The sequence below is a fragment of the Colletotrichum phormii genome (assembly GCF_030913505.1).
Source record: "Colletotrichum phormii strain CBS 102054 chromosome Unknown BDP81scaffold_1, whole genome shotgun sequence".
Taxonomy (NCBI): Eukaryota; Fungi; Ascomycota; class Sordariomycetes; order Glomerellales; family Glomerellaceae; genus Colletotrichum; species Colletotrichum phormii.
Window position 1 is genome coordinate 1,298,819 of NW_026851443.1, and position 25,334 is coordinate 1,324,152.

The 25,334-nt window shown below is 53.6% G+C and overlaps 8 protein-coding genes across 8 annotated transcripts; 5 read left to right on the forward strand and 3 right to left on the reverse strand.

The window, feature by feature from the left end:
- Positions 1-303: 303 nt before the first annotated feature.
- BDP81DRAFT_388456 (uncharacterized protein) lies at positions 304-1,277 on the reverse strand (the record flags this gene model as incomplete). Its single annotated transcript, XM_060587128.1, has 3 exons — positions 304-400; positions 454-676; positions 752-1,277. The coding sequence occupies 3 exons, from the start codon at positions 1,275-1,277 to the stop codon at positions 304-306; spliced, it is 846 nt and encodes a 281-aa protein (XP_060451575.1).
- A 3,035-nt stretch (positions 1,278-4,312) lies between these two features.
- On the forward strand, positions 4,313-6,166 carry BDP81DRAFT_388457 (uncharacterized protein; the record flags this gene model as incomplete). The annotated part of the gene is made up of 3 exons (XM_060587129.1): positions 4,313-4,598; positions 4,662-4,913; positions 4,989-6,166. The coding sequence occupies 3 exons, from the start codon at positions 4,313-4,315 to the stop codon at positions 6,164-6,166; spliced, it is 1,716 nt and encodes a 571-aa protein (XP_060451576.1).
- A 117-nt stretch (positions 6,167-6,283) lies between these two features.
- BDP81DRAFT_5636 (centromere/microtubule-binding protein cbf5) lies at positions 6,284-7,826 on the reverse strand. Its single transcript, XM_060595989.1, has 3 exons — positions 7,673-7,826; positions 7,322-7,598; positions 6,284-6,866 (listed from the first exon to the last, which is right to left on the reverse strand). Exons 1-3 carry the CDS (start codon positions 7,717-7,719, stop codon positions 6,402-6,404), a joined length of 789 nt encoding a protein of 262 aa, XP_060451577.1. The 5' UTR covers positions 7,720-7,826; the 3' UTR covers positions 6,284-6,401.
- Positions 7,827-8,149: 323 nt separating this feature from the next.
- BDP81DRAFT_486529 (imidazoleglycerol-phosphate dehydratase) lies at positions 8,150-9,304 on the forward strand. Its single transcript, XM_060595204.1, has 2 exons — positions 8,150-8,699; positions 8,780-9,304. Exons 1-2 carry the CDS (start codon positions 8,426-8,428, stop codon positions 9,190-9,192), a joined length of 687 nt encoding a protein of 228 aa, XP_060451578.1. The 5' UTR covers positions 8,150-8,425; the 3' UTR covers positions 9,193-9,304.
- A 156-nt stretch (positions 9,305-9,460) lies between these two features.
- BDP81DRAFT_456496 (spindle pole body formation-associated protein-domain-containing protein) lies at positions 9,461-11,642 on the reverse strand (the record flags this gene model as incomplete). Its single annotated transcript, XM_060593177.1, has 2 exons — positions 9,461-11,502; positions 11,573-11,642. The coding sequence occupies 2 exons, from the start codon at positions 11,640-11,642 to the stop codon at positions 9,461-9,463; spliced, it is 2,112 nt and encodes a 703-aa protein (XP_060451579.1).
- Positions 11,643-12,337: 695 nt separating this feature from the next.
- On the forward strand, positions 12,338-17,505 carry BDP81DRAFT_306151 (anticodon binding domain of tRNAs-domain-containing protein; the record flags this gene model as incomplete). The annotated part of the gene is made up of 6 exons (XM_060583245.1): positions 12,338-12,550; positions 12,632-14,782; positions 14,847-15,185; positions 15,247-16,246; positions 16,299-16,720; positions 16,774-17,505. The coding sequence occupies 6 exons, from the start codon at positions 12,338-12,340 to the stop codon at positions 17,503-17,505; spliced, it is 4,857 nt and encodes a 1,618-aa protein (XP_060451580.1).
- A 1,978-nt stretch (positions 17,506-19,483) lies between these two features.
- BDP81DRAFT_388462 (ubiquitin-conjugating enzyme) lies at positions 19,484-20,223 on the forward strand (the record flags this gene model as incomplete). Its single annotated transcript, XM_060587130.1, has 2 exons — positions 19,484-19,633; positions 19,696-20,223. The coding sequence occupies 2 exons, from the start codon at positions 19,484-19,486 to the stop codon at positions 20,221-20,223; spliced, it is 678 nt and encodes a 225-aa protein (XP_060451581.1).
- Positions 20,224-21,682: 1,459 nt separating this feature from the next.
- BDP81DRAFT_456499 (ubiquitin interaction domain-containing protein) lies at positions 21,683-24,740 on the forward strand (the record flags this gene model as incomplete). Its single annotated transcript, XM_060593178.1, has 6 exons — positions 21,683-21,781; positions 21,960-22,035; positions 22,098-22,265; positions 22,314-23,633; positions 23,689-23,945; positions 24,003-24,740. The coding sequence occupies 6 exons, from the start codon at positions 21,683-21,685 to the stop codon at positions 24,738-24,740; spliced, it is 2,658 nt and encodes an 885-aa protein (XP_060451582.1).
- Positions 24,741-25,334: the final 594 nt, after the last annotated feature.

The window sequence follows — 25,334 nt, forward strand, 5'->3', positions numbered from 1 at the left end:
ACAGACGCAGTAGCGGTGAGAAAACAATCGGATGCTAAGCACAGGTTGTGACATGCCCGCCTTGTTCATCCTTGTCTCTTATTTATGATGCAAGATGAAGCCAACAGCCTACAGACAAGCATTCGCATTAAAAATGTCAATCTCATTAGGTCAAAGTACTCGTTCTGGAATGGTAAATGTTACAGTAAGGTGGGTAGAAAACGAATCATTTCCATAGAAAACAAGTCAACACTATCCGTTAAAGCCCCCATCTCATCAATTAGTCTGCCAAATCGTTTTTTGGAGTTTTCATAGATTGTTTCCTCAAAGCTGTGAGACAGGTCTAGGACCGTTGTTGCCAAGAACGACATTGGTGCTGACACCGTTGTACCCAAAGTAGGCAATCCTGTCATGGTTTGCACTGCAGATCATGTCAGCTTCGTTGATATCGGGGAATATAGAGTGGTATATTACTTCATTAGGGACAAGACCGCCTCGTCTGTGGTCTCGTTGTGGCCCCAGGAAGCCGTCCATCCGCCGTAGTCGCAGGGTGCGTCGTAGAAGCTCTTGCCCAGCGGCCTGGTACCTTCGAACAGGGGAATGATGAGGAGGCACTGTTCGATTGGAGTTCCGAGGGCCTGGATACCGAACCTTATGATGAGTGCGTCGGTGTAAGGGGCTCCCCGGTTGAACTCGTCTTCACAACTTCGTTAGTCAAACTGCTGATGTAAAACCAGTTGTAGTTACGTCAGTAAAGCCAGAACAAACTCACATCTAACGAGGTCCTTGATCTTCCACTCAGAGGCGTATGGAAGACTATTCTCCTCATCCCTAGTCTCAACCTCCCGCTTAACCGCCGGCATCGGGTAGATATACACCGTAGACTGCTGCGGCGCGGCACCATCGCCGGCCCAGAGGTCGACGTCCCTGTAGGCGAAGAAGGACAGGAGCTTCCTCTCGTCGTTAATGACCGTCAGGGTGATGAACTCGCGCTCGTCCCAGCCGCCGTTGATGCTGTACTCTGGCACGCCGGGGCACGTCAGGGACGAGAAGTCGGTCTGGTACGCGGGGAGACCGCCGGCGGCGTCAATGTCAAAGTTGCAGTACTTTGGTACCTTTGTCGCCTCTTCGGAGACGAGGAAGCTGTAGCTACATCTGCTCTGGTCTTCTGCGCAGTTGCGTCGGAAGTTGAGGAGGGTCCAGTCTTCGGGATTGGGGGGCTGAGGAAGCCCGGCTGGGAGTGCGAGCGCCGGTGTGGCGGCGAGAGCGGCGAGGATGAGTCCGAATTTGTAGGCCATTGTGATGATTTGAGTCTTGGGTTGTCTACAAGCTGTTCTGGTTCTCAGGCTCGCAGTAGACAGAGCCATCTTATACGTCTTCACGAAAGAGGTGACGGGCTTAAGCAAACAGTGGTAGTATCGTGAGAAAAGGACTCACGGTCGTATGTCAAGGATGAGTTTGCAAAACGAAGAATCAGATTGATGAGTGGGATTGATTGCTTCCCACTCATGTTTTCAGGACGTACGACCCAAACGGCCTCGTTTTTGCGGGACATAGACCGACTCACGCGATGGGTAAAGTCACACGTGGTACAAAATCACCGAATCGGCACAGCTCGTGCTTAGCCAGATGGTTTTGTGCTGAGGCTTTTGGTGATTCTAGATTGCCCATCGTGTTCCGTTGAAGATCCCCAAGCGGTCTAGCTTCCAGAACTCACCGCAAGACTTGCCGTCTGGAAGACACGCCGCTCGATAGAGGATGTAGTGCAGAACGTTGACGACTCTTTCGGCCCGATTATTAGAGCACATTCATGATTCAATACTGATGAGAAATCTAGAACGTTGGTGAACATGGTGTTCTGGGATGAAGAATCCAAGAATGCGGATTGCGGCGTACGGGATGTTAAAAAAATAGGGCAACATGGATGTTGTACCACAATAGCGCCACGAGGGAGAATAGCCAAGGCGCGGATGGCAACGGATACACCTATTGGGAGTTTGAGAAGCTTCTTAGGGAAACAAAACATTGTTTAGGTTTCATGCATAAGAAGATGGATCTGCTCGACAAACGACGAATGTTCGGTCTGAAAAGGTCTTGATCGGCAACAGTGTTTATGGTTTGAGTAACAAAGAGTCTTGTAAGTCATGCAAGGGCCCGCGGAGGGAAATGAACTCAGCTGGCATGTCGCACAACAAAACCTGGCCGGTACGAGACGGGATCTAAGGAATGGAAAGAGTGAGAAACAAGAGGCTGAACTCGTGCAACAAAGTATTGACTAGGTTGATAAGCCAGTCCGTCAGACTCATAGTGCGTCCATTTGTGGGAGAGTCCTGAACTCAACATGGACCAACATGATTGTGTTGTGATGTTTCTCCTTGGAGAGAGAAGGGAGAAAACCTGCTGTTCCACGGGCATATAAGAAGAGAAAGATAGAGTATGAAGTTGAGAGATGACAATTGAAGGAAACAATCGCTGGGGGAAACATTTATAAGTGTCAAAGTCTCCAAGGCCGGGACGCCGTCTGCTTTTCAATTCTCTTGAAGACTGTTGAGGTGGGACCAAGATGTCGATGGGAACCACAGAATGAAATGCGACGCAGTACAGAACCGAGCACGAAATGCGGAAACTCTGCTCCACCACCCATGGCCGACTGTCATTGTCAATGCCAGTCTGTCAGAAATATCATGTTGCACCGTTGCTGGTGGTGGAGGTGCTGAAGGCGGGAAGCTACGCTACCAAGCTCCATTCTGCTGAGGTTTCGCCCTGCGGAGGTTGGCTTATGCAGCCACTATCACATATTTCTGCTATTCACGGAAATTTGGCTGCAAGTGACGACTTCCGCGGGGGAACGCCAGAGCAAATGGGAGCGAGCCAAGTGCGGTGTGTGGGTGTCTGCAGTGCCGCACTAGCAGGACCGCTAGCCTAGAGGTGGAAGACGTTGCGTTGCGTCAGGCCCGGCAGCGCCAGTAAGTGAGGTAAGGTATTTTGGTAATAACAGACTGCAGTTATATGACTGTGGTGAACTTCGTCTCGTTGGTTGATAGACGCGAGGAACACTATCGCGAGGCTTCAATGCATTAGTAGGCTTACGTGAATCAGCAAAATGTTGTAGACTTCCGTCCTATGACCAGCCAAAGCGAAGTCACGATGATAAACAACATTATGAGCTGTCTGGCTGGGATAGACGTCAACATGTGAGCAGTACATACTAAGCAGAACAGAAGTGAGGGGTAAAAGAATGAGACCGGTCAGTCAGTCAAGCGAGCTTGTGAAGGAACTTTGGAGAAAATGGAGATATCTCACTCGGAAGACTGCCGCCCGCTCAGAAATGCGACCTCGTGGCAGTCTTGGCCATAGCTTAGGTGGTCTGATTTCCCTCAACCCCGGCCGCTAACCAGAGTGCCAGAGGAGTTCGGTGGCGGAAAGACTGGATCCCTCGGGCGGGAAGACGGCCGCTAAGTGGCTGGAACAAGCCAAGATGAGAAGAGAGGGGGGCCGCATCCCCGGCCGGCGCCTGCGAGGCCATTCAATCCTGTCCATTCCGTTTCCACTTCCCGTCCTCCAAGTCAAGGTATCTCACTCAAAATGTGCCTCCCCGGCCAGTCAGCAACTCGCATCTTTTGCGGGAGACGAGAGACCCCTGGCTGATCTATCTTTGTTTTGGCGCTGGTGTTCATGTTTCCTCCCTTCTCATTCGACGGGTTTGACCTCGAACTTCTAGGATTTTGGCACTTTGCGCCGTCTCATTGGCCGTATGTTCTCTCTGATCCATCTCGGCGTGCTATTCTCAGCTCGGAACCCCCCGCAAGGGTTCGATCTGGAGAAGCAACGCATGACTTACATGTTCACTTTGCCATCTTGGGAAGTTGGGAATGCTACATCTTATTTTGGCTTTTTTCTTGCCGGCTGGAAGCCATGGCGACTACTATACGCTACAGTCCACAGCACACCCTCAAAATAGACCAGCCCTCTTTCTCTCACAATGAGAAGTATGCTTGCAACTGCAGAGCCGCCTGCCTGTCTTGCATGGGATCGCCATGCTCCCGCGATGCTACCTCTGTGTTATCCTTTGGTATATCTGCATTACGTCCCTCGGACTCGAAACTTGAACTGTGTCTCTTGATGGCTTTTGAAAGTTCATCTTGAACTCCGTGTCCTCGATACATCCTGCCCATAGACAGTCTCTTTGTGAATCCTTGTTCACTTGTCCCGTGGAGGAGATTCTTGCATGCCATGCCGTTGAAGAAGCTCTTATAGCCTTCTCCCCGCCTCGGACGCCCTTCCTACGCCCCATCCGCCAGAACCCAGACGGCTTCCAACCGGCCCTATCATAATGACGACTTTCTCCCTGCGGCATCTTCTCGTTGTGTGCTCTCTCGTCACAGCCGCCTTCTCGCTAGAGGTAACACCAGGCTCAGACTGTGCGGCCCTGTGCTTGGGTGGGACGAACGGGACGACCATTGATACCGCGACATCAGGGACCAACTCCTCCGATATCGTATGCGAGAACAACCAATATCACTCCAGCGGCACCGGCATCAAGTTCAAGAACTGTGTCAACTGTCTACAGAAGAGCCAAGCTACCAAGGGACCGGAGAGTGATGCTGCATGGTTCATGCGTAAGATTATCAACCCTCAACAGTAACTTGAGGGCGTTTTGAACTAACATGTTTTCTTCATAGACAACGTCCGTTACGCCGTTGACGTTTGTCTGTTCAACTTCCCGGACGCCATCTCCACCATCAACTCGCCCTGCATCATCAACAGCGCCTGCTTGCCCCTCAAGAACGCCCTGACGGCCGCTCTCACAACGCCAGACGCTGATACGGCATACGACTACTGCACGGCGGACGGGAACAAGTTCTCGAGCTCAAGCTGGTGGTCTTGCGTGAGGTGCCTTCAGTCAAGCGACGACCAGAGCTACCTCTCAAACTGTAAGCCAACACACAACGAGAAGACTCTATGACAACAACAACAACAACAACAATAATCGCTGACCTTTTAATCAGTTCTCATCGCCCTCAAGGCCGGCTGCCAACGCAAGCCAACAGACGGAAGCCTGATCGGGCTCACCGGTCAACTCTTCTCCAAAGAAGCCGTCAACATCACCGACTCGGCAACAAATACCACGCTCCCCGGAGACGGCGGAGCCTCCTCAACAACCATGACGCTGGGAACCATCGTCGGCATCGCCGTCGGCGCCGGCCTTGTCTTCGTCGGTGCCATCTGCCTCTTCATCATCTACTGCCGCAAACAACGAAAGCAACGACTCCAGGACGAAGGGGCCTCCCTCCACTACCACCAGCACCAACATCAACAACTACCCCCCAGAAGCAACGGCAGCTCCTTCACCGCGACCAGCAACGGTGCCTACCTCCCCATCGGCGGCGGAGACCACAAGAAATCCTCCTCCATCAACTCGTACAACTATGAGCTCCAAGAAAAGAACATCATCGCGGGCAGCAACAACGACAGCTTCAACAACAACGCAGAGTACTACGACAAGCTGGAGCAGGAGGTCCAGTCCGGCCGCGAAATCTCCCACTACAACTTTGACCCGCACTCGGGCCACCACGGCCCCGGCAGCGCGCTGCCCACGCACCCGGCCTACATCCCCCGCGCCATGAGCCGGCAGTCGAACCGCAGCACGCCGACCCCGACGCCGCCGAACCCGCGCAAGACCAACACGCCAGACTCGTACGCCCTGCGAACCTACCTCAGCGCGGCAGACGAGCCCCTCTCCACCATCAGACCCCCGCCCCGCGCCGTATCCCGGACATCATCGCCCGCTCGCTCGCAAGGGTCCGCGTCTTATATAACAACGAACAACAACACACCAAGAGTGGTCAACATTCCGCCGCCGCCGCCTCCCGGGAAACCTTCGAGGAAGACGTCGTCGCGGATACCATCCATCTCCCTCCCCTCGGTGCCGCGGATACGCGTGCCGAAGCAGTACTCCCCGCCCTCCATCACAGTCCAAGGCGCGACGCCAGTAGCGGACCGCGGCGAGCGGACAAACGAGATGCAAATCTCGGAGCCCCTGACCTTCCACGATCAGAGGTTCAGGGACGAGCCGCTCGCGGGCCGGTCGGCGATAATATCGCACCAGGTGCCGGTGCGGGTCGACCCTCAAGAGTACGAGGGTGATATGCCGATTCGGAGCGGCAAGAGCACTCTGTACGGATAGACTTTGGGGTACTACTGTATGATTCTCAAGGATTGTACGGAAAGGAGGATGGGTTCCTTTTTTGATATCATGGAGTTTCTTGGAATGGGTCGGTAATTTGTATGTTTAGCGTGCTATATATAACCTGCGGCGTCAGGTAAATCAGAGTGATCGAAAGGGTCATGGAACAAACACAATGTTCATCAACGATTAATCGATTAAAGTCTATCGTACAACGATTCTTGTAGCATGTGCTCTAACCCAGACGTCTACCGGGTCCTCTTGTTCTCCACGACTCGGGCAAAACGCCGCCGCCCTGAGAGACGCCGGTGCTGCTACCCGAACTTTGGGCCGAGCCACCGCCACCGCGAACGGCAGTTCCGTACTCACGCTGATTAAAGCGAGGAGTCTGCACGAGACGAGACAGGAAGCTGGGCGTAGGAATCAGGTTGCTGCCTCCGCTGAACTCGGGCCACACCCGAGACAGGAAATCGTAGAGATGAGCGGCCAGGAAGCCCATAAACTGGAGCATGGCGGTGTAGTATCCGCCGGGGAACAGCAGCGACACGAGCATCATGCAGAAGGGGGTGAGCTGGGCGGGGATGGTGACGAAGTAGAAGTTGGCCTTCATCCCGCGCTGGTCTTGGGTGACGGTACGGCACATGGCGAGAATCAAAGCCGGCAGGAAGGCTCCTCCGCCCATGAGGTAGGTGCAGAGTGCCTGTGCGATATTAGCGCATGCTCCTTTGGGCCGAAGCTGGATGATGATGATGATAATGGTCATGACGATGGTATAGACAGTGAACAAGAAGAGAAACAAAACCCAAGAGTTTGGGTGAAGATATGTAGGGCGCTAAGAAAACCACTCGAGCAACATTGTGAGGTTGCACGAGCCATCCATAAGACATCCCACCATGCCCACGCCACGAACACCGTCCCTAAAGCGAAAGAGGACGGGTCGCGCCGTGAGGGTAATCTTCCTCATTTCCAGGAACCGCTGACAGCTGTGGGTATCCACTGTGCGGGCAGATAATATGAGGTGCAAGAGTGTGTGTATAGCAAGAGAGAAAGAGATTTTTCTTCTCGTGGGCATTGTGTATATTGAGGGAAGTTTTCCCCAAGGGGAAATAGCATGATTTTGGGCGGACTGCCGGAGCAGCGACAATAGCAACTTACCGTGATGACAGTGCACACGAACATGAGATACCAAATGACATCCTCGCGCCTGGCGAACCTGGGGTTGCCGACCTCGAGCGCCGTCAGGTAGTGGTACAGGAAGTACGTGTCAAAGAGCAGGCCAAGCTGGGGGCCGGTGAGCAGGAAGTTGGTTCCGAGACGCCAAATCTGAGGCGGGAACTGAAAGAGAAACTGGGGCATGAAGATGAACCAGTATCCGTTTGCGACACCCAGGAGAACAGAGAGAGACGTGACGAGCGCAGCTGTTGCAAATGTTCTGTAGAAGACGAGTCAGCAAGGCTGAGGGACGGGTGTAGAGAGAGCAATGTGAGAGGGATGAGCTGTGCTTACCTTGCAACAGGCGGCGCCTGCCAGTAGGCATCGAGGAACTCGGACATGTTTTCCAATGTCCAGCAAAGCTGTGTTCCAGTGCGTTGAGAAGGCAGGTGAGTAAAAGTCGTTGAAGCAAACGACGAGAGAATGTGGTGATGTTGCAGATGGCAAGGCAGCTAGCAAATTGGCCAGGCTGCACTATTTATCTGCAGGTGTTGCGGGAGAGGAAAGACGTGACCAATGAGACACCAGGCTACAGCGCTGATGTGTTGGTGTTGGTCATGCTCTGTTCCTGACCCGTGTCCTCTCCTTTTTGGGGGGGGCGCGAGCAAGAGCTGATGTTCCAACAGGGGAAAGCTGGAAAGACAAAGAAGCGTTCCTGCCTCTGCGCTTTTCAATTCTTTTTTTCTGCCGCTGGAGCTCCCATCCCGAGTGGGCCTGCTCCCCCCCAAGCGGTGAAAATTGGAGAATGCGGTCGGGTACGATTCACTCACTCACTCACTGAACCACTGTTTGATGGCAGCTGCAATCGCTGACAGTTAAGGGGCCCTGATTGGGCAATGCCCCACCTCATACGAAGTCTGCCCCTCCCCGCCACTGGCAGCTCCGACACACGGCGCCCACTGATAACGATTAGTGACTCTAACAAAAAAAGTCCCAAATCAACATCGACGATAGTCTATACATTTGCGATATTTCCTCTGTTTTCGTACCAATCCCTGACATATTTCCCGTGTTCTCAATCACATACGACACAACCACACACCAGCCATGTCTACAACATCTCACCCGCCCAGATGGGCCGCCCTCGCGCGCGACACCAACGAGACAAAGATTCAGATGGCCCTCAACCTCGACGGCGGGGCATTCCCCCCCGACACCGACGAGAGGCTCACCGCAGCCGTCACCGAGCACGCCTCCCAAGCCAGCAAGTCCCAGACCATCAGCGTCAACACAGGCATCGGATTCCTCGACCACATGCTCCACGCCCTCTCCAAGCACGCTGGCTGGAGTCTGGCCCTCGCCTGCAAGGGTGACCTTCACAGTTCGTCTCCCTAGGAACAGTGACAAACTTTTTTCATATGAAGACAACCGCCCACTTACACCCAATCTCCCCTTACACAGTCGACGACCACCACACAGCAGAAGACGTCTGCATAGCTCTAGGCTACGCCTTCGCCGCCGCCCTCGGCAGCGCAACCGGCCTCGCCCGCTTCGGCTACGCCTACGCGCCCCTCGACGAGGCCCTCTCCCGCGCCGTCGTCGACCTCTCCAACCGGCCCTACAGCGTCGTCGAGCTCGGCCTCCGCCGCGAAAGGATTGGCGACCTCTCGTGCGAGATGATCCCCCACTGCCTCCAGAGCTTCGCCCAGGGCGCCCGAATCACCCTCCACGTCGACTGCCTCCGCGGCGAAAACGACCACCACCGCGCAGAGAGCGCCTTCAAGGCCCTCGCCGTCGCCGTCAAGATGGCTACCAGCCGCGTCGCTGGTAAGGAGGGCGAGGTGCCTAGCACCAAGGGAACCTTGAGCGCATAAGAAAATGGTTAAAAAGAGAAGGAGATAAAAGCAAAAAACATGGTAAAACAAATGCAAATCATGGGGACACTGCCTGGGGGAGAGAGAGGTTTCTTGGAATCATTTGAATAATCCGAGTTGATATGATACCCCCGCCAAACTCCATGCTATCATCTTTGGTGGTCAAAAAGACTACTCGTACAATAATGCCTGAATTATATCCCTCCAACCAAAACTCCATACACGCAAAAGGGCGAAGGACGTGAGCGCCCCACCATGCGAATTAATATCATGAGCGCTGTGGTCGCATATTCTCCTTGTTGTTGCTCTGGCCCGACGCCGCGCGCCTCTTGTCGGCCTTTCTCTGTTCTATTCGCGCAATGGCTGCTGCTCGTCTCTGCGGAGGTAATGTGCTCTTTGACATGTTCGCCGCCAGCATGGTGCTTGCCTCAATATCAGGCTCGCCTGGTCCCCCTAGCCGGGCAAATCGATCCTGTAGCAGATCGATTGGAGCGTCCTTGTCCTTGCTGGAGAACCTGTGTCGCGGTGCCGGCGTGCTGCCTGTCGGAACCTCGCTCGACGTGACGATTCGGTCGTTGAGGTCAGAACCTAGGTATTCTCTGTTGCGGGGGGACCTTGGGATGAAAGGTCGCCACTTAGGCTTGTCCAGGTTGACACGGTTCGAAAAGATCTCCGACTGAGGGCGTCTCGGCGGCTCCCTTGCGGGTGGCTCATCATCTGAGCTGAGAGAGTCCGCGTCTCGTTGGTATTTGTCCCGGAGGTTTTGAGACTTTGGCTCGTTGAGCTTTTTGCCGAGCGATTCTACCAGGTCGAAGCTCCGACGGCCTGTCTCGCCCGAAGTTTTGCGGCTCTTGTGATCCGCAGTGAAGCGATCAGTCTCTTGAGCGCGGTGTTCCCTGGCAGTAGGCTCCCGTTCAGGCGGAGCGGCGGTGCTCTTCGTCTTGGGCACATCAGCTGTTCCTGCTTTGAGAGTCTTGTTTTCCCTCTTAAGATAGTTGATCTTCTCCGTTGCCTTTTCCAAGATACGCCGCGTGTCTTCTTGCGTGGCCTCGGCATCCGTCCTGTAAGTCTCGAACTCCGACTTCAACTTGCGTAACTCATCGTCTTTTTTCCGAATCGCCTCCTCCAGCTCATCCACGCGCTTCCCCGATGCCGTGGAGTCTTTGCCTTGTTCCTTGTTCTGTAACGGATGTTGCTCTGCAAGTCGTTTGTTTTCTTCAGCGAGCTTGTTTGCTCGTTGCTCGGCAAACAGGAGGTCGGATTTGAGCCGCTCAACTTCCTCCCGTAACTGCCCATTCTCTTTGACTTGTGTTCTAGCCTTTCTCAACTCTCGCTGGGCCTCGAGCAAGGTCTTGTGTGTTCGTGGTGACGCAGCCTGCCGCCGGCGCCTGCTTCGTGCATCCCCTTCGTCGTCTTCGCCGTTTTCGCGGTTCTCTAGAAGTGCCGCTAGTTCCTGCACCTGCGTCCGGTATTCGACAGCAACGGCCGTTTGTTTGGCCAAGTCCTTAATCAGCTGGGGGTTGTCTCTCTCTGCGCCACTGGCTCGCTGCTTCGCGGCAATCTGCGCTGCCATGTCGGAGATCTTCTTCTCCATCTTAGCAGCCTTTTCTTGCTCTTCCCTGAGTTTGGCGTTGAGGTCGATAGCCTCGGCGTCCTTCATCTTGGCATACGACTTGGCAAGCTGCTTGTATTTGAGCAATTTCTCCATCTCGGCTTTAGCGTCCTGGTGGTATTGCTCGAATTCCGACTTCCAGTACTTGCCCGACCGCGAATGGGGCTCGTTAAGGTCCATTGTGATATCGTGCATGCATTGGTCGTCGTCGGCTTCCTCCCATTCGTCCTCCGCGTCGTCATTCCTGGCTGCAGTGGTCCGCGTCTGGCTCCTTTCCCGCGAGCTTGAAGTTCCTTTGTTGCCCCGGGAGTTTTCCATTGTTTCGGTCAATTTGGTGCGCTTGCTTGCGGAGTCGCTAGTTGTGTCTGCAAAGCTGTCTGGAAACCTCCCAGGCGGTTCGTCATTGTCGACTTCTTTGCCCTTTCTGTTATCGATCTTCTTATTGTCCAGCACATCGTGCCCAAAGGACACACGCTTCCGCCGAGATGTTCCGGTTCCTGGGGTAAGAAGGATTCCTTGAGGTTGTTTCATCGGGGTTCGGGACTCGGCATCAGAGTCGTCTTCGTCCTTGCGACGCGCCATGCTGACAGTATTGTCGTCGTCAGGTCGCGCGGGTGTTCCAAAGATGGCGCTTTTGAGTGCGCGGGCGGCAAAGACGGGCGCGGGCGTATCTGGTTGCTCAATCTGTGTTGTGTCGTCTGTTATGAAGTTAGAAAAGCCGTGCGATGCGGCGGCAAGAAAGGGTTGATCTGGCTGGGTCTCTCTCACCTGCGCCTGTGTTTGCCTTGTTTCCCCCGGACGCGCCCTCCAACCCTCGTCTAAGAACCCAGCCCAACATCCTAGGTTGCTTATGGGCTTCTTATCGGTGGAGGAAGTTGGTTGTGCCAGTAGATATGTGCGCGCGGTTCAATGGTGTTTGAGGTTGCGCGGAGTCCGACAGACGAGATCACATCACATGCGCTCGTGTCCTGGCGGGTCAGGTATTAATTAGTTTGCGGGTTTTGGCGATCTGACCGCGGCGAACAGATGTGGTTCTCAGTTGTTTACTTTGTTACCGCATACGGATGGCGCGTCCGTGGTTCGTCCCCTGGACACACACAGTGCCTAATCACCGTGTACACACTGCATGTCTTTGTCGACTGCCCCTCGTCTCAGGGTTCTTCAGAGCTTCAGGCGCCTTGGCCCGCTGAAAAGAGCGCTAAAACGATGGGCGTCATGATTGAGGGGCACTTGTCCGCCCCAAGACAACCCCCACTTCGAGCGTTTGGCAGCGGTAAGGCACCCAGCTGAAGGCGAATGCGCCGTACTGTGACAGCGCACCAGGCCGCCAGCCGTCGATGGTCGCTGTGTGGCGCTTTCATCGGCTAGACTTGCGCTTGTAATTTCTTCCTGTTTTCTTCTTAGCTCTTCTTCATCCATATCTCTATATCTGAATAACCACTTTGCTCACCGTACCAATAATGGCTTTCCCGTAACGGACTGTCACGGCTCGCGCTGTGGTGATTCGTCAAGCCTTTTCTCGCCGTCCTCGATATGGCGTGGAAATCATCCGGGGTGTGGAACAAGCCCTTCGACAAACCGCAGAAAAACGAAGATGACTCAAGCTTCCCGGGACTCAAACCAAAGCGTCCCGAGGCCGCCCCCAAATTGGAATATGAGGAGCTCCAGCAGAACGAGCTCATCGCCCTTGAAGCCATTTATGGAGAGGATTTCATAAGGCATGCAGAGACGCCGGGTGCTTGGAAGGTAATGACAGTGACAATATCGTCCCCGCTTCAACATGGCGAGGCTCTATTAAACAGGGAGTGATGCTGACACTCAATACAGAAATCTGACCCCTCATTCGATGTTCGCATCAGAGCTTCATCAGATGAAGACTTTGCAGTTACTCTGGGCGTGGTGATGACTGCTACGTATCCCAGGAGCCCGCCGCTGCTAACGCTGAAGAACACTGGCAACCTGCGCGAGGTCACTATGTTCAAGCTTCAGAAGTACCTCGAGACAGAGCCCAAGATCTTTGCCACGGAGGAGCAGGAGATGGTGGACCGTATCGTAGAGGGACTCAGAGACGTTCTCGAAGACGCGGCCCAGGCAAAGGCCAGGGGACTCGAACTCCCTTCGCTGGAAGAGGAGAGAGCGGCTCACGAGGCGTCGTTGGCCAAGCTAGCCGAGGAACAGAAACAGGCAGAGGAGCGCAAGAAGGAAGAGGAGAGCAAGGAGGAGGAGAGGGTTCTCGGTGGCTTGTTGCAGGTTGAATTGAAGCGTCAAAAAGAGAAAGCCAAGGAGACACGAAAAAAGAATCGCCCCAACGGAGGACTACCATCTCTCAACTCAATGGACGGCCCCAACTGGCCCGAAAGTGGCCGTATAATCTTTGACAGACCTTGCCAGACCACCGACAAGACTGGAAATGCCATTTCCTTCCAGGCTGTCTTTGGAAAGTCTGAGATTGCCAAAGGACCCATCTCAACCGTCTTCTCCGTCTGGCCTCTCGTTGGCAGCGGACAAGAATGCCCTAACTTGGCGCTCAAGGAAACTATTCTTCGCCCGGCTTCAAAGGACACCTCGGTATTCAAGAAGCAGATTCAATCCCTTGAAGGTCAACTGGAAGCGCTCAAACAAGTGCGCCATCGCAACCTGCTCGAGGTCTTGGACTTCAAGGTAGAGCGCGAGAAAAACAACGTCGAGAAAGCATCAGCAAGCCTCTGGACTGTCAATGTCCTCACTCCCAGCGCTGAGAAGGGATCATTAGCCGAACTACTCGATTTGGCTGGCCAGTTGGACACCAGCAAGGTGCGTGCCTGGACACGGGATCTCTTGGATGCTCTTAACTTCCTGCACAACAAGTCTCTGGTGCATCAGGACATTCATGCGGGAAATGTGCTCCTCTTCCGAGAACAGACAGGAGAAGTCGTGCCGAAGTTGTCAGACGCAGGCTACCAGAGGGAATTGCATAACATCTCATCCAAGGGACAGGCGCCAGTTGGGTTGAGCTCTGCAAAGTCTGCGTATTGGCTGCCGCCAGAGACTGCCGCTTTGTCGAAGCAGCATTACACACAAAAGACGGACATGTGGGAATTTGGCATCGTTTTCCTTCAAATGATATTTGGACTTGACGTGCCTCAAAAATACCATTCACCCTCTGCTGTCTCCGACTCCATGTCTCTATCGCGGCCTTTGCAGGAGTTGGTGACTAGATTCTTCAAACCAGACCCTAAGAAACGACCGCGTGCTTTCGAACTTGGCTCAAGCGAGTTCCTCGCCACCGACGCCCCTGTGATCGTTGAGGACACTACCTCAATTGCATCAAACTATCACTCCGTAAACGCCCTATCGCCAATACCTCCGAGATTAAGACGCGAGTCAACGAATAGAACTCTCACTTCGTCGAGATACCGGGAAGACTTTGATGAGGAAGGCCGTCTGGGTAAAGGAGGATTCGGCGAGGTTGTCAAAGCCCGGAAGAAGCTGGATGGGCAGATTTACGCCATCAAGAAGATCAGCCAAAGATCTCAAGCAAGTTTGACGGAAATTCTGAAAGAAGTGCGTCTGCTATCACAGCTCAGTCACCCGGCTGTGGTGCGCTACTACAACACTTGGGTCGAGGAGATACCAGATCAGTCTGACACGGAAGGAGACACCTCCACGGAAGATCTGAACACGGAAGACTCTCGCGATACCATTTCGCAGGACCCGGCGATCCACTTTGCTACCAGCACCGGCGGCTTGGACTTTATGTCTTCGAGCGGCTACCCACAAGTAGAGTTTGGTTACGACGACTCGGACGCCGAAGAAGAATCTGAAGAAGACGAGGAAGATGACGAGGAAGACGACTCAGATGAAACCGACTCAAATGACGACGACAGCAGTCAGGCAATCGGAAACGGTCCAAGAAGCAGGGAAATCCAGAGGAGAATCAGGCCTCAACGATCTTTCAGGACTGTCTTGTACATTTCCATGGAGTATTGCGAAAAGAGGGTGAGTCTCTATACCGCGCAGAATACACCGCCTGCGAATCCGTTGGCGAGACTGACGACGATAGACATTACGTGATTTGATCACTCGGAAACTCTACCAAAACACGCCAGAAATATGGCGTCTTTTCCGTCAGGTCCTCGAGGGACTAGCCCATATCCACGGCCTTAGTATCGTTCACCGAGACCTAAAACCTGAAAATATTTTCATTGCTCACAGCAGTGATGGGACGGACAATGTCAAGATCGGAGACTTTGGGCTGGCCACTAGCGGCCAGTTTGCGGTCGATAGGGCTCTTCCCAATGCCATGGAGTCGGACGATATTACCAGGAGTATCGGGACTACGTCGTACGCTGCGCCGGAAGTGCGATCCGGATCTAGCGGGATGTACAGCTCCAAAGTTGACGTAAGTATCTTGCGTAACTGTTTTGTGACGTGTTTGTTGCGATGGCGCTGACACTGTTCAGATGTACTCTTTGGGTATCATTTTCTTCGAAATGTGTTATCCCCCGATGCTGGGCATGCAGAGAGCAGAAGTTCTCGAGAAGCTCCGGCGAACTAGTCCCGAGCTCCCTGTGGATTTCAAGCCTGCTGAGAAGATACAAACGGATATCGTCCTGTCTCTGATCACCCACAATCCCAAAGAACGACCATCGAGTGCAGAGTTGCTGCAAAGTGGAAAACTTCCCGTGCAAATGGAAAGCGAGACCATCAGACGAACATTGGCTGGTCTAGCTGACCCCAGCTCGCCTTACTACAAGAAGATGCTTTCGACACTTTTCTCACGGCCTCTGGAGCAAGCCAAAGATTTCGCCTGGGATATGCATGAGGCGAGCCCCAGCCAAGCAGACTTGCTCAACCAAAGCATCGTCAAGGAAACACTGGTTTCCATCTTTCGCCGACACGGAGCTTTGGAGTGTCAGCGCACCTGCCTCTATCCGCGGTCGTCCCACTATGCAGAGAACGTTATGAGACTCCTGGATTCGAACGGCACCGTTCTGCAGCTGCCATTTGATCTCACGATGGGCCACGCCAGAATGCTTGCCAAAGCCAGCGGGACTCCGGGCGTCCAGCGCACATACACTTTTGGCAACATTTTCCGTGATAAGGGGGACACTGGGCAACCGTACATGCTGGGCGAAGTGGACTTCGACATCGTCACGACTAACACCCTAGACTTGGCCCTGAAGGAGGCTGAGGTCCTCAAAGTACTCGATGAGATCATTGCCACGTTTCCGTCACTTTCTACGAGCCAGATGTGTTTCCATCTCGGACATTCCGACTTGCTACAGCTAATCTTTGACTATTGTCGCGTTGAGCATAGCTCCCGAAGGGCTGTGGCAGATGTACTCAGCAAGCTCAATATCCATCACTGGTCCTGGCAGAAGATCAGAGCCCAGCTGCGTTCTCCACTGGTCGGCCTCTCAGCAACCAGTGTAGATGAGTTACAACGATTTGACTTCCGAGGTTTGCCGACTTCTGTTTCTTGTGCTTTGAGTCGAATGCTAATAGGAATTAGACACACCCTCGAAGGCCTTCTCCAAGCTCAAGACACTCTTTGAGGGCACTGACATGTATCAGCGAGCTTCTTCGACTCTGGCGCATCTGAGAGAGGTCTCGGAGTATGCTAAGAGACTCGGGGTTACAAGCAAGATATACGTCACGCCGTTGAACAGTCTGAAAGAGAGCTTCTATACTGGCGGGACTCTATTCTCCTGCCTCTACGACAAGAAGATGAAGGATGTGTTTGCCGCGGGTGGCCGATACGACAGCCTCATCAGGGAGAATCGTCCCAGGATTGGCAGCCATTACGAAGAGCGCCATGCGGTCGGCTTCAATTTGTCCTGGGAGAAGCTTTCAAGGGCTCCAAAAACTAGTGGGAAAGCATTCCTCAAAAAGACGGAAGAAGAAGGTCACAGCATGTTTAGCAGCACGAAGAGAGTAGGTCATCAATTTTCCTCACATTTGGGACGGCTTCTCACAGCAACTTACAGTGCGATGCCCTCGTGGCCAGTTTCGACGCCGCCGTCCTACGCTCTACGGGAATAGAGATCCTACAGACGCTGTGGTCGCACAACATCAGCGCCGAGCTCGCGAGGGATGCGCGGTCTCCAGAAGACTTACTCTCCCGCAACCGCGACGAGGGCTACTCCTGGGTCATCATCATCAAGCAAGACGCCATCCTCAAGGTCAAGACGATGGACAAAAAAGACACGCCCGACGTCGACATACCCATGGCGCAGCTCCTCTCGTGGCTGCGCGCCGAGATCCGGGAGCGCGACTCCAAGGAGTCCAAGGCGGCGGTCAAGTCGCGGGCCGGCGGGCAGCAGGCCGAGACCAACGTGACGATCGAGACGCACCAGGAGCAAGACGTGCGCGTGCTGGTCGCGGGGACGCGGAGCAAAAAGTTCAATCGCAGGACGGTCGTGGAGCAGGCGCAGGTGAGCGCGGCGAGCCTGGTGCGGTCGTTCCTCGACGGGCCGATCCTGGCTATCGAGACGACGGACCAGGTGATGGATCTCATCCGGGACACGTGCCTTTCGGACGGGGAGAGCTGGCGGCGGGTCGAGCACAGCGTCACGACGGCGGAGAAGAAGTACGTGAGGGAGATTCACGACATGTTGTTGAATTGGAAGTGGGCGTGGGAGAAGAAGAGCGATAGCCGGCACGCGTTTTTGTACAATTTCCGGACTGGGAATTGTGTCTACTATGATTTGGGAGCATAGTCGGATGGAAGAGGTAGATGGGGGGGGTTGAGCTTGTGGCTTGCTGCCCTTCAAGAAACGGATGAATAAAGAAATGAACAATCCCCTCGAGGTCTTTTCCCCCTGTTTGTTTTTCGTTCAGGTTTTCTTTTGTATCATTTATTACCAAGAAAGCGTCCTCGAAGCACCAGTTTCGCTCGAGTCTGCTCAAGAACAATCCTTTGGTGCGGCGGTGGTGGTAACAAAACCATAATGGACGGGAAGCAGGGGTCCGATGCCATGGCGGTGACTTGTGACGTGGGTTTCTGCGAGTTTGCATGGCTGGGTCGGCACGATCGGACCAAGGAGCATTGAGTTTATCTGGGGTCGACTTGGTTTACCTTACTGTGACGCCTTTTTTGCGACATACTAGAGATTTACGTGCCGTGCCGGGTCGTTATGCGAGGACAAAGACTCCCGGCCAGGTACCGAAACGGAGGCATTTTTGGGCCCAGTACCTTGATCAGTGGTTTGGGAGGAAGATGATTTCCAATCTACACAGATAGAGGACCTTGATGGCAGGTGATGGAAGGTGGATATCATGATGAGCCTCCTCAAGTCCTGGATATTTGTTGGTTATGGATTCTTAGTCATCTCGGGCAGTCTTTAGGCCTTGGGAATGGATAGTAGATACCTACTCCGTACTCGAGGGAGTCTGGGACAAGGTGTAAGTGCTGTGCTGATACCTGACGTGGTGACAGGCTGAAATGCACAGACAACAAAGAGAAACCTGGCAGTGCCTGTGAGGTGCATGGCGAGTCCGGACCACCCCTTTGCAGATTCCCAGTGAGTGTTTGTTGCTTTGGCTTTGAATTGAAGGCCAGGAGTGGCGGAGGCGAGGTCGAATAAGCACACATAAAGATGACACAGCAATGTTGCTGTAAGAACAGACAAGATATTTTCTATTGTCAAGGCCCTATTGGTGGCGGCATGTTTGGTTGACTGGCACCTGCACTGGTGATGTGACCTTTACCTTATTGTACGAATAATACGCATGGTCCTCGAGTGTCCAAGGACAATAAGACAAGGGGCAAAGGCAGAGGCAGAGGCACCCGACAGCGGCAGACAAGGAGTATTACCTAAAGTAACCGCAAGGTGGTAAGGTAGGGCCAAGGACAGGCGCCGTCTCTGAAGCTGGCCACGGATCCGAGACACTGCGTGACCTCCTTGAGGAGTCTAGCCATCTCGGGTGGTCCCTGGGGTCCCATGGTTCCCAACTCGTCCAGGCAGGGCAGTTTCCGGTCTACGGAGTACGGCACGTAACCTTGATAAATCCATCGCAAAGGGGGCACGCCGCACCTCAGACAACCTTGGAAGTCAGACCGGGCTGGCATTGCTGCTTTCTTACCTGAATTAAGGTAGACACTATTATTTCCTTTGCATCGCGACTTCCGTTGTCCAACTTTGTTCCCTGCGTGGCCCTCTTTTCTCTCTCTCTCTCTCTCTCTCTCTCTCTCTCTCTCTCTCTCTCTCTCACAGCATAAATCTCTCTCTGGACCCCGACCTTACCGCCATTCCATTCCCGTCTCAAATTAGCCCATAAGGTACTCTTACACCCGACGATTTCCCACCAGACAGGTCGCTCCCACGGGTCGGTCCTCCCGTCTCCCTTTATCTTATCGCCCTGCCGCCCACTCCGAGTCAGTTGGGTGGTTTATCGAGGCATCCCCTTTCGCCCCTCCATACCCTCCATCCCACCTCATCGTCGCTTCCTTTCTTTGGTCACACGCCTCTTGTAAGAACTTGCTGTGCGCCTTCTTCGCTGCCCACCCACAAGAGCGCCCTTTTCCTTCTACTGCTGCTTGTACACACAACTGCATATTTGCATCATATCCAACCTGACATCTTCCCCCCTCCGACAAATCCATCTCATCGCTTCAACTTCATCCCACGACGCCCGCCCTGCTTCTTTCCCGCCTACTATCCGCCGCCACCTCACCGTTACAAATACTCCAACATCATGGCGCAGAAGCGATTGATGAGCGAATATCAAACCCTGCAGAAGGAGAAATGGGTTCACATTGATGTCGACGAACGGAATGTCTTGAACTGGAAAATTGGCCTCATGGTCGTCAACCCCGACAGCGCCTTTAACGGAGGCTATCTCAAGGTTTGTTTGATCTGCCCCCAGTCCACATACTAAATAAAGCACACCGCTGACTGACTTTCTAGGCCGAGATGACGTTCCCTCGAGACTACCCATACCAGCCTCCCACCTTCCGTTTCCTCAATAAGAATATCTGCCATCCGAACATCTACACCGACGGCAAGCTCTGCATCTCCATCCTCCACACTCCCGGCGAAGACGAGCAGTCTGGCGAGCAGGCTTGCGAGCGTTGGTCTCCCTTGCAGGGCGTAGAGTCGGTCTTGCGCTCTGTCCTGCTCCTTCTTGACGACCCCGAGATCAACTCTCCCGCCAACGTTGACGCGAGCGTCCTGTACCGTGACAACCGTTCCGAGTACCAGAAGAGAGCGCAAGAAACGGTCGCGAAGTCCAAGAAGGACATTCCCGAGGGTGTGGTCTTCCCCACGACCGCTGACCTGGAGCCCGTGCCTCAGAAGCCCATCGACGACGACGCGTTCTGGAACGAGACGGACGATGAGGGTGACTTTGATTTGGGCGGTAGCGATAGCGACTTCGACATGGACGAGTACAACGAGGACGATGAAGACGAGGATGCGGACGACGATAAGCCTTGAATCCGACCTCGGACACGAGGCTCGACCCAGCACACACACGCACACTTTCCTGCTCCAACTTGAACCTGCGACACCAAAAGCAAACACTTTCCGGCAGGCGTCGTGACTCGGCGGCGGTGGACTCATTCTCCATTTCTTTCATTTTCTACATCTATCTTCCTCTACACGCATGATAATGCATAGCGACGGCCCCGGGCGTTTTACCGGCTGTCAGCATGGAGCACGGCCTGCTTAGGCTAACACGGCGTCTTGGTTTTTACGGGTTTGGCATCATTCGATCTCTGAGGAGGGCTTCTGGGAAGGGCTCCCACATAGGGATACGGGAGTTCATATTTGGCTCCGCAAAAGCAGAGAATCAGAAAGGGGGGGGGGGGCGGGATTCAATAGTTTGGTGGCTGATTGGCAAACCAAGCAGCCGACAGCGCATGAGATACCGCACATAGACCAATCAATGACCTCACAATTGAACAACTACAGAGTGCGCCACTCTGGAAAAAACTAGCAAGGCTTGATTATCTGAGAAAGCATACCGTACCATGTGCGGGTAATAGTGGCCAATAATCAAGACTTGCCTGGACGTTCTCAGCCAATCTGTCATACCTATGCGTACTCTGGCGGTCACTGTCCATTTGCCGCTTGTTGGCGCAACATTGCTCGCGAGTACTTGGCCGGCAGTGACCGTAAACGTGCACGCCGTTCCCGATCCTTCAGCGCCGTAAGGAGTTTAAACTGTAAACTTGCCCCGCTAACACCCTCAACATCCATGAGGGCTATCAACTACCTTGTCTTAACCTTTTACCAAGCAGATGACAACTATTGGGAAGAGAAAGTAAGTAATGAATGGAACCGAATTTCCCGAGAAGCTCAATCATAGAGCTTGATCTACATCTTTACCTTAGTTATGATCCGAAGTCGGGGTGCCTATGGGAGCAAGAGCATTGGTGACGCCAGATAGTGGGGAAGTGTCTTCGTGCCGCTGCTAAGAACGCACTGTCCACGAGAGCACCCGGCAGGCCAGCTCATGGGGCCTTCCCAGCACGGGTCTACGTACTTGCATGCCACTTCCACTTCCCTAGGTACCTACCAAATCGAACGTGAGGTGTCCCGACGAGATCTGACGACAAGACGAACGGAGTGAAATTGAAAGTCCGCTGGCACTGCCTTATCCCGTACCATTGCTGAGTGCTGCCTTCCGACCTTCTTCCGCATCTGTACGGGCAGCAGCTCGCCTAGAGCGGTCACCTTCACAGCACGTCGGGTCTATTCCGTTTGGCACTATTACTCCTCCGAACCTCTCTGGCAAAGCTACATGCGCCAGGCCACCTGCGACTCTAGTCCATCTTTCTCGATCGCCATGCGCAATTACCCTCGATCCTTCCTCCACTATCGCTTCTAATCGACCCATTCCCAACGATTCGATTCGGCAACGAGATACTTGTCTGAGGGGTAGCTCTACAACATGGCGCCCGAACCAACGGCTGAGGACGTTGACAACTTCCTCGAGTTCTCGGGCCTGGACCCCGCTAGAGACCGCAATATCGTGATCACCGCGCTCAAGGTGAGAGGGCTACGGCTGATGGACATCTGCGATGCTTGTTCTCCCGACAGAAGGGCTGACGTGGAGTACAGAGCAACAGTAATCGGGATGAGCTTGCGTCAGAGGTCTTGATAGATGGAGTCGACGTGGTTTGTCGAGCCTGGTCAGAGATCTCTGTATCACAGCTAACGGGACTTAGTTCCGGAGGAAGTATACATGGGACGACACAGCATTCGGAGCCAGTCGTGACGGAGAGCCGAATCACACGGGTATAGGTGCGTTTGTTCTTGCACCCCCAGCCGCTGTAGACATTGTGTTGCTGACTCTTGCTGGCCAGCTTTCAACATCGAGGCCCCCGACAATGCCGTCATACAAGGCGTTACCCCTCCACCCGAAAACGGCTTCTACGGCCCTTCGGCAGGCGCTCCCTCACGACCTCCATCGAGAACAAATAATCGATCGCCGCTTGGTAGGATGATAGACTGGACGACCGGGGACCTTTCCGGTACTGCCTTCCCTGTTGTGTGGGACTCTGGCTGACCATGGACATTAGGAGCTCCCAGTACTGCTGCGCAAGAAGAGGACGATTATAACAGGGCTATTCGCGATTCCCAGCGGGACGCAGACTACATACCTCAGGAAGCCGGCGTCACGGGCGGAAGCGCCAACGCCCCGCACTTTGGGCCTGCCAATAGGTCTGACTACGACTCGAACAGCTGGGCTATGGTGACGACCGCAACGAGCTCGTACCAAACGACAGTGGACGACGATCCCGCCCCTTCTGCGAGAAAGCGAGAGGATGACGCCCCGGCATTCCTTGTTCAGAGAACCACGGCACGCACGTCGAAGCACCATCTGGATAGTGTGTTGACGATTCTGCATGAGATTCCGCTTGCACGCAATATCTTATTGCAGGGTGGTGAACAGGCCGCCAGCTATGGCCACAACAGCGAGTGGTGGAAAGGTCAACCGATCTATGCCCCTCACGTCCTGGCCGCCATGAACCAAGGTGACCTCCAGTGGGCCGACGACACGAAGCCAGACTTTTATGAGGAGATTCATCGTCTGATGGCCTTTCTGGATCTGACTGAGAGAAGCTATGGATCCATTGATTCCATGGCCGATCTGATTCCCAAAACCAACTTTGCTACCGAGAGACAGTTCTTTGATACTCTCGTCGAGAAGACCGATGCCGATGTCATCAAGCCCCTGACGCACCTAGCATGCCCCATGTCTACAGACACCTTGGAGAAGACTCAAGACCCACACAGATTTGCGTTTTTGAACTTTGAGTTAACAAAGAGCCAATATGAAAAGACGACATCTCTGTATGAGGCTTGGAATTGGATAGTGTGGCACGATGTCATGACGTGGCTGGAGCTCAATGCGGATACGGGAATGGTTGTTCTCGATGACATGGGGGAGGTCATGACAGTCGTTATCGATGGTGATGGTACACCCGACAAGCTCGACATTCCCGAAGTCTGGTATCCAGAGCGATACCTTGAGAGCCGAAAACAGGAGGCAAAGATTTGTCAGGAACATCTTGCGTGGGTGCATAGGATGCTCTACGATGCAGAATCTAAGGAGTTCGAGCTTACCAAGTGGATTGATCCGAAGACCGACAAGGTTCACAATAAAGAGGAAATGTTGGAGAAGACGATCAAGGAGTACGAGAGCCACGTCAATTACCTAGACGGCCTGGGACGGTTCAGAGAGCTGCGAAAGTCAGATGACGACGAGCAAGGCAACCTCCGCCTAGAAGACGTGCCGTGCGTCTTATCTGAAGCCGAAGAGGAACTCTTCCAAAGCTCGCAAAAGGTGCTTCAGAGATGCAAGTGGCAGCTTGCTCAAGTCAGAGAAAAGCAGCAGAGTACGTCGAGGCGCATGTTTACCATCTATTTGTCGGTCACTAATCATGGAAGCAGAACTCAAGTGGGAGCGTGAGAGGCTTGAGGAAAGGAAGCAGTATCTCAACACTATACTGACTAACCCCGACAAGCCAGGCTTGAGCAAGCCCTTCACTGGCAAGAAGTACCTTTTAAGGGGAATAGCAACACAGCAGAACGTGACATATGTGTGCAAGCGAGCCGAGCCGGCACTCATTGACATTGATGAGACGCCGACTTCGGTAGATCAGTGGTGGCGGCTGTCGTATAGTGCGAAGCAATATGCAAAGGCCGAGGTAAGCGCGGCTGCAACATGCTCTTCTCAAAGTGTCGTGACCACTGACTTGTAATAGAAATACACCTTCCAGCAGGTGGTGGACTCGATCTACTTTGAGACCAAGAACCCGTTGCTCGTGTATGCTACCGAAGACGCAATCAACACGCCTGTGGCACCTCTTTCAGACGCCCTTTTACGATTCGCCAAGGCCGAGAACAAGATTTTCAGACAAGAATTGAACCAGGAGAACACGGAGGAAGTAGCCAATTTGAGAAACACCAACATGTCGCCAATTTCGCCATCCAAGAGGAAATACCGGTCGGGCAGTGTCGACTCCATGGCCACCAATCGAGCCTCGTTGGGCAATAGCGATACAAACTCCCGCGCTGGGGATTTCGAGATTGAGGCGGGTCCATTCGGTGACGGAGACGGCACCATGGACACGGAAATGCCCGACCTATCAACCAGACAAGGCAACACAGAGACACAAGACTCGAGCTTAGCCCAAGTCATGTACTCTAGTGAGACACAAGACAAGGCGCAAGGTTACGACATCAACGCGCCCGGCATCGGACAGGACGGACTTTCGACCAGTATCCCCACTGACGATGTCACGGAGATTAGTCGTACAGTGACGCCAGACGTGGACGTGGAAGAGCCAGCCAAGGGACCCGAGATGCAGGAACGGAGCGGAAGCGGGGCCGGATCGCCATTCATGGCTAGACACTCGATTTATGGAACGGCACACGACCCCAGAGATGAGCAAAAGACGATAAAAATGATGGATATGGAGATTCCCGACGAGCATCAGTAGCATGCATACTGGAGAGCATCACAGGAGGAAGTTTGGACTAAGACTCGCAGAGGCATAGCGATACAGGCAAAGTCTTGAGAGAAGCAATACAGCAAGCATCTTTTGCTTCTCGACGACTCTACAGCACAACACAGCGCAACACGGCATTGCCTTGTAATGATGACGATGTATGCAATAGGCGATGAAATGATCAATCTTTGGATACCCCATTACCTTGGTGACTCGAGTATGCGAGCCTAGATGGAAGGATTGAAGTTGTACTTCACTATCAAGACCTGTCTTGTATGACGGATAACTGCGTAGAAGGTTCTCGAAGGTTCTTATTCTAGTAGGAGAATGGGGAGACGTTGCAGGGATGTGGTGGCTTGATGCGGCGCTCGAGCCACGGCATGAGCCTGACTCCGCTATTCCCGCACGGCAAGAGACCCCGCCATTTTCGTCATTGTCCATTTGCGACCGCTTCCCTGCTGCCCAAAGAGCTCTCTTGCTGATGATCCTCGTCTGGAATGAAGGATATCATGAACATATCTCAGGGCCCCGTTTGCTGAATGAATGTATACTATCCAGATGTAGAGGATTGTACCTGTAATCAGA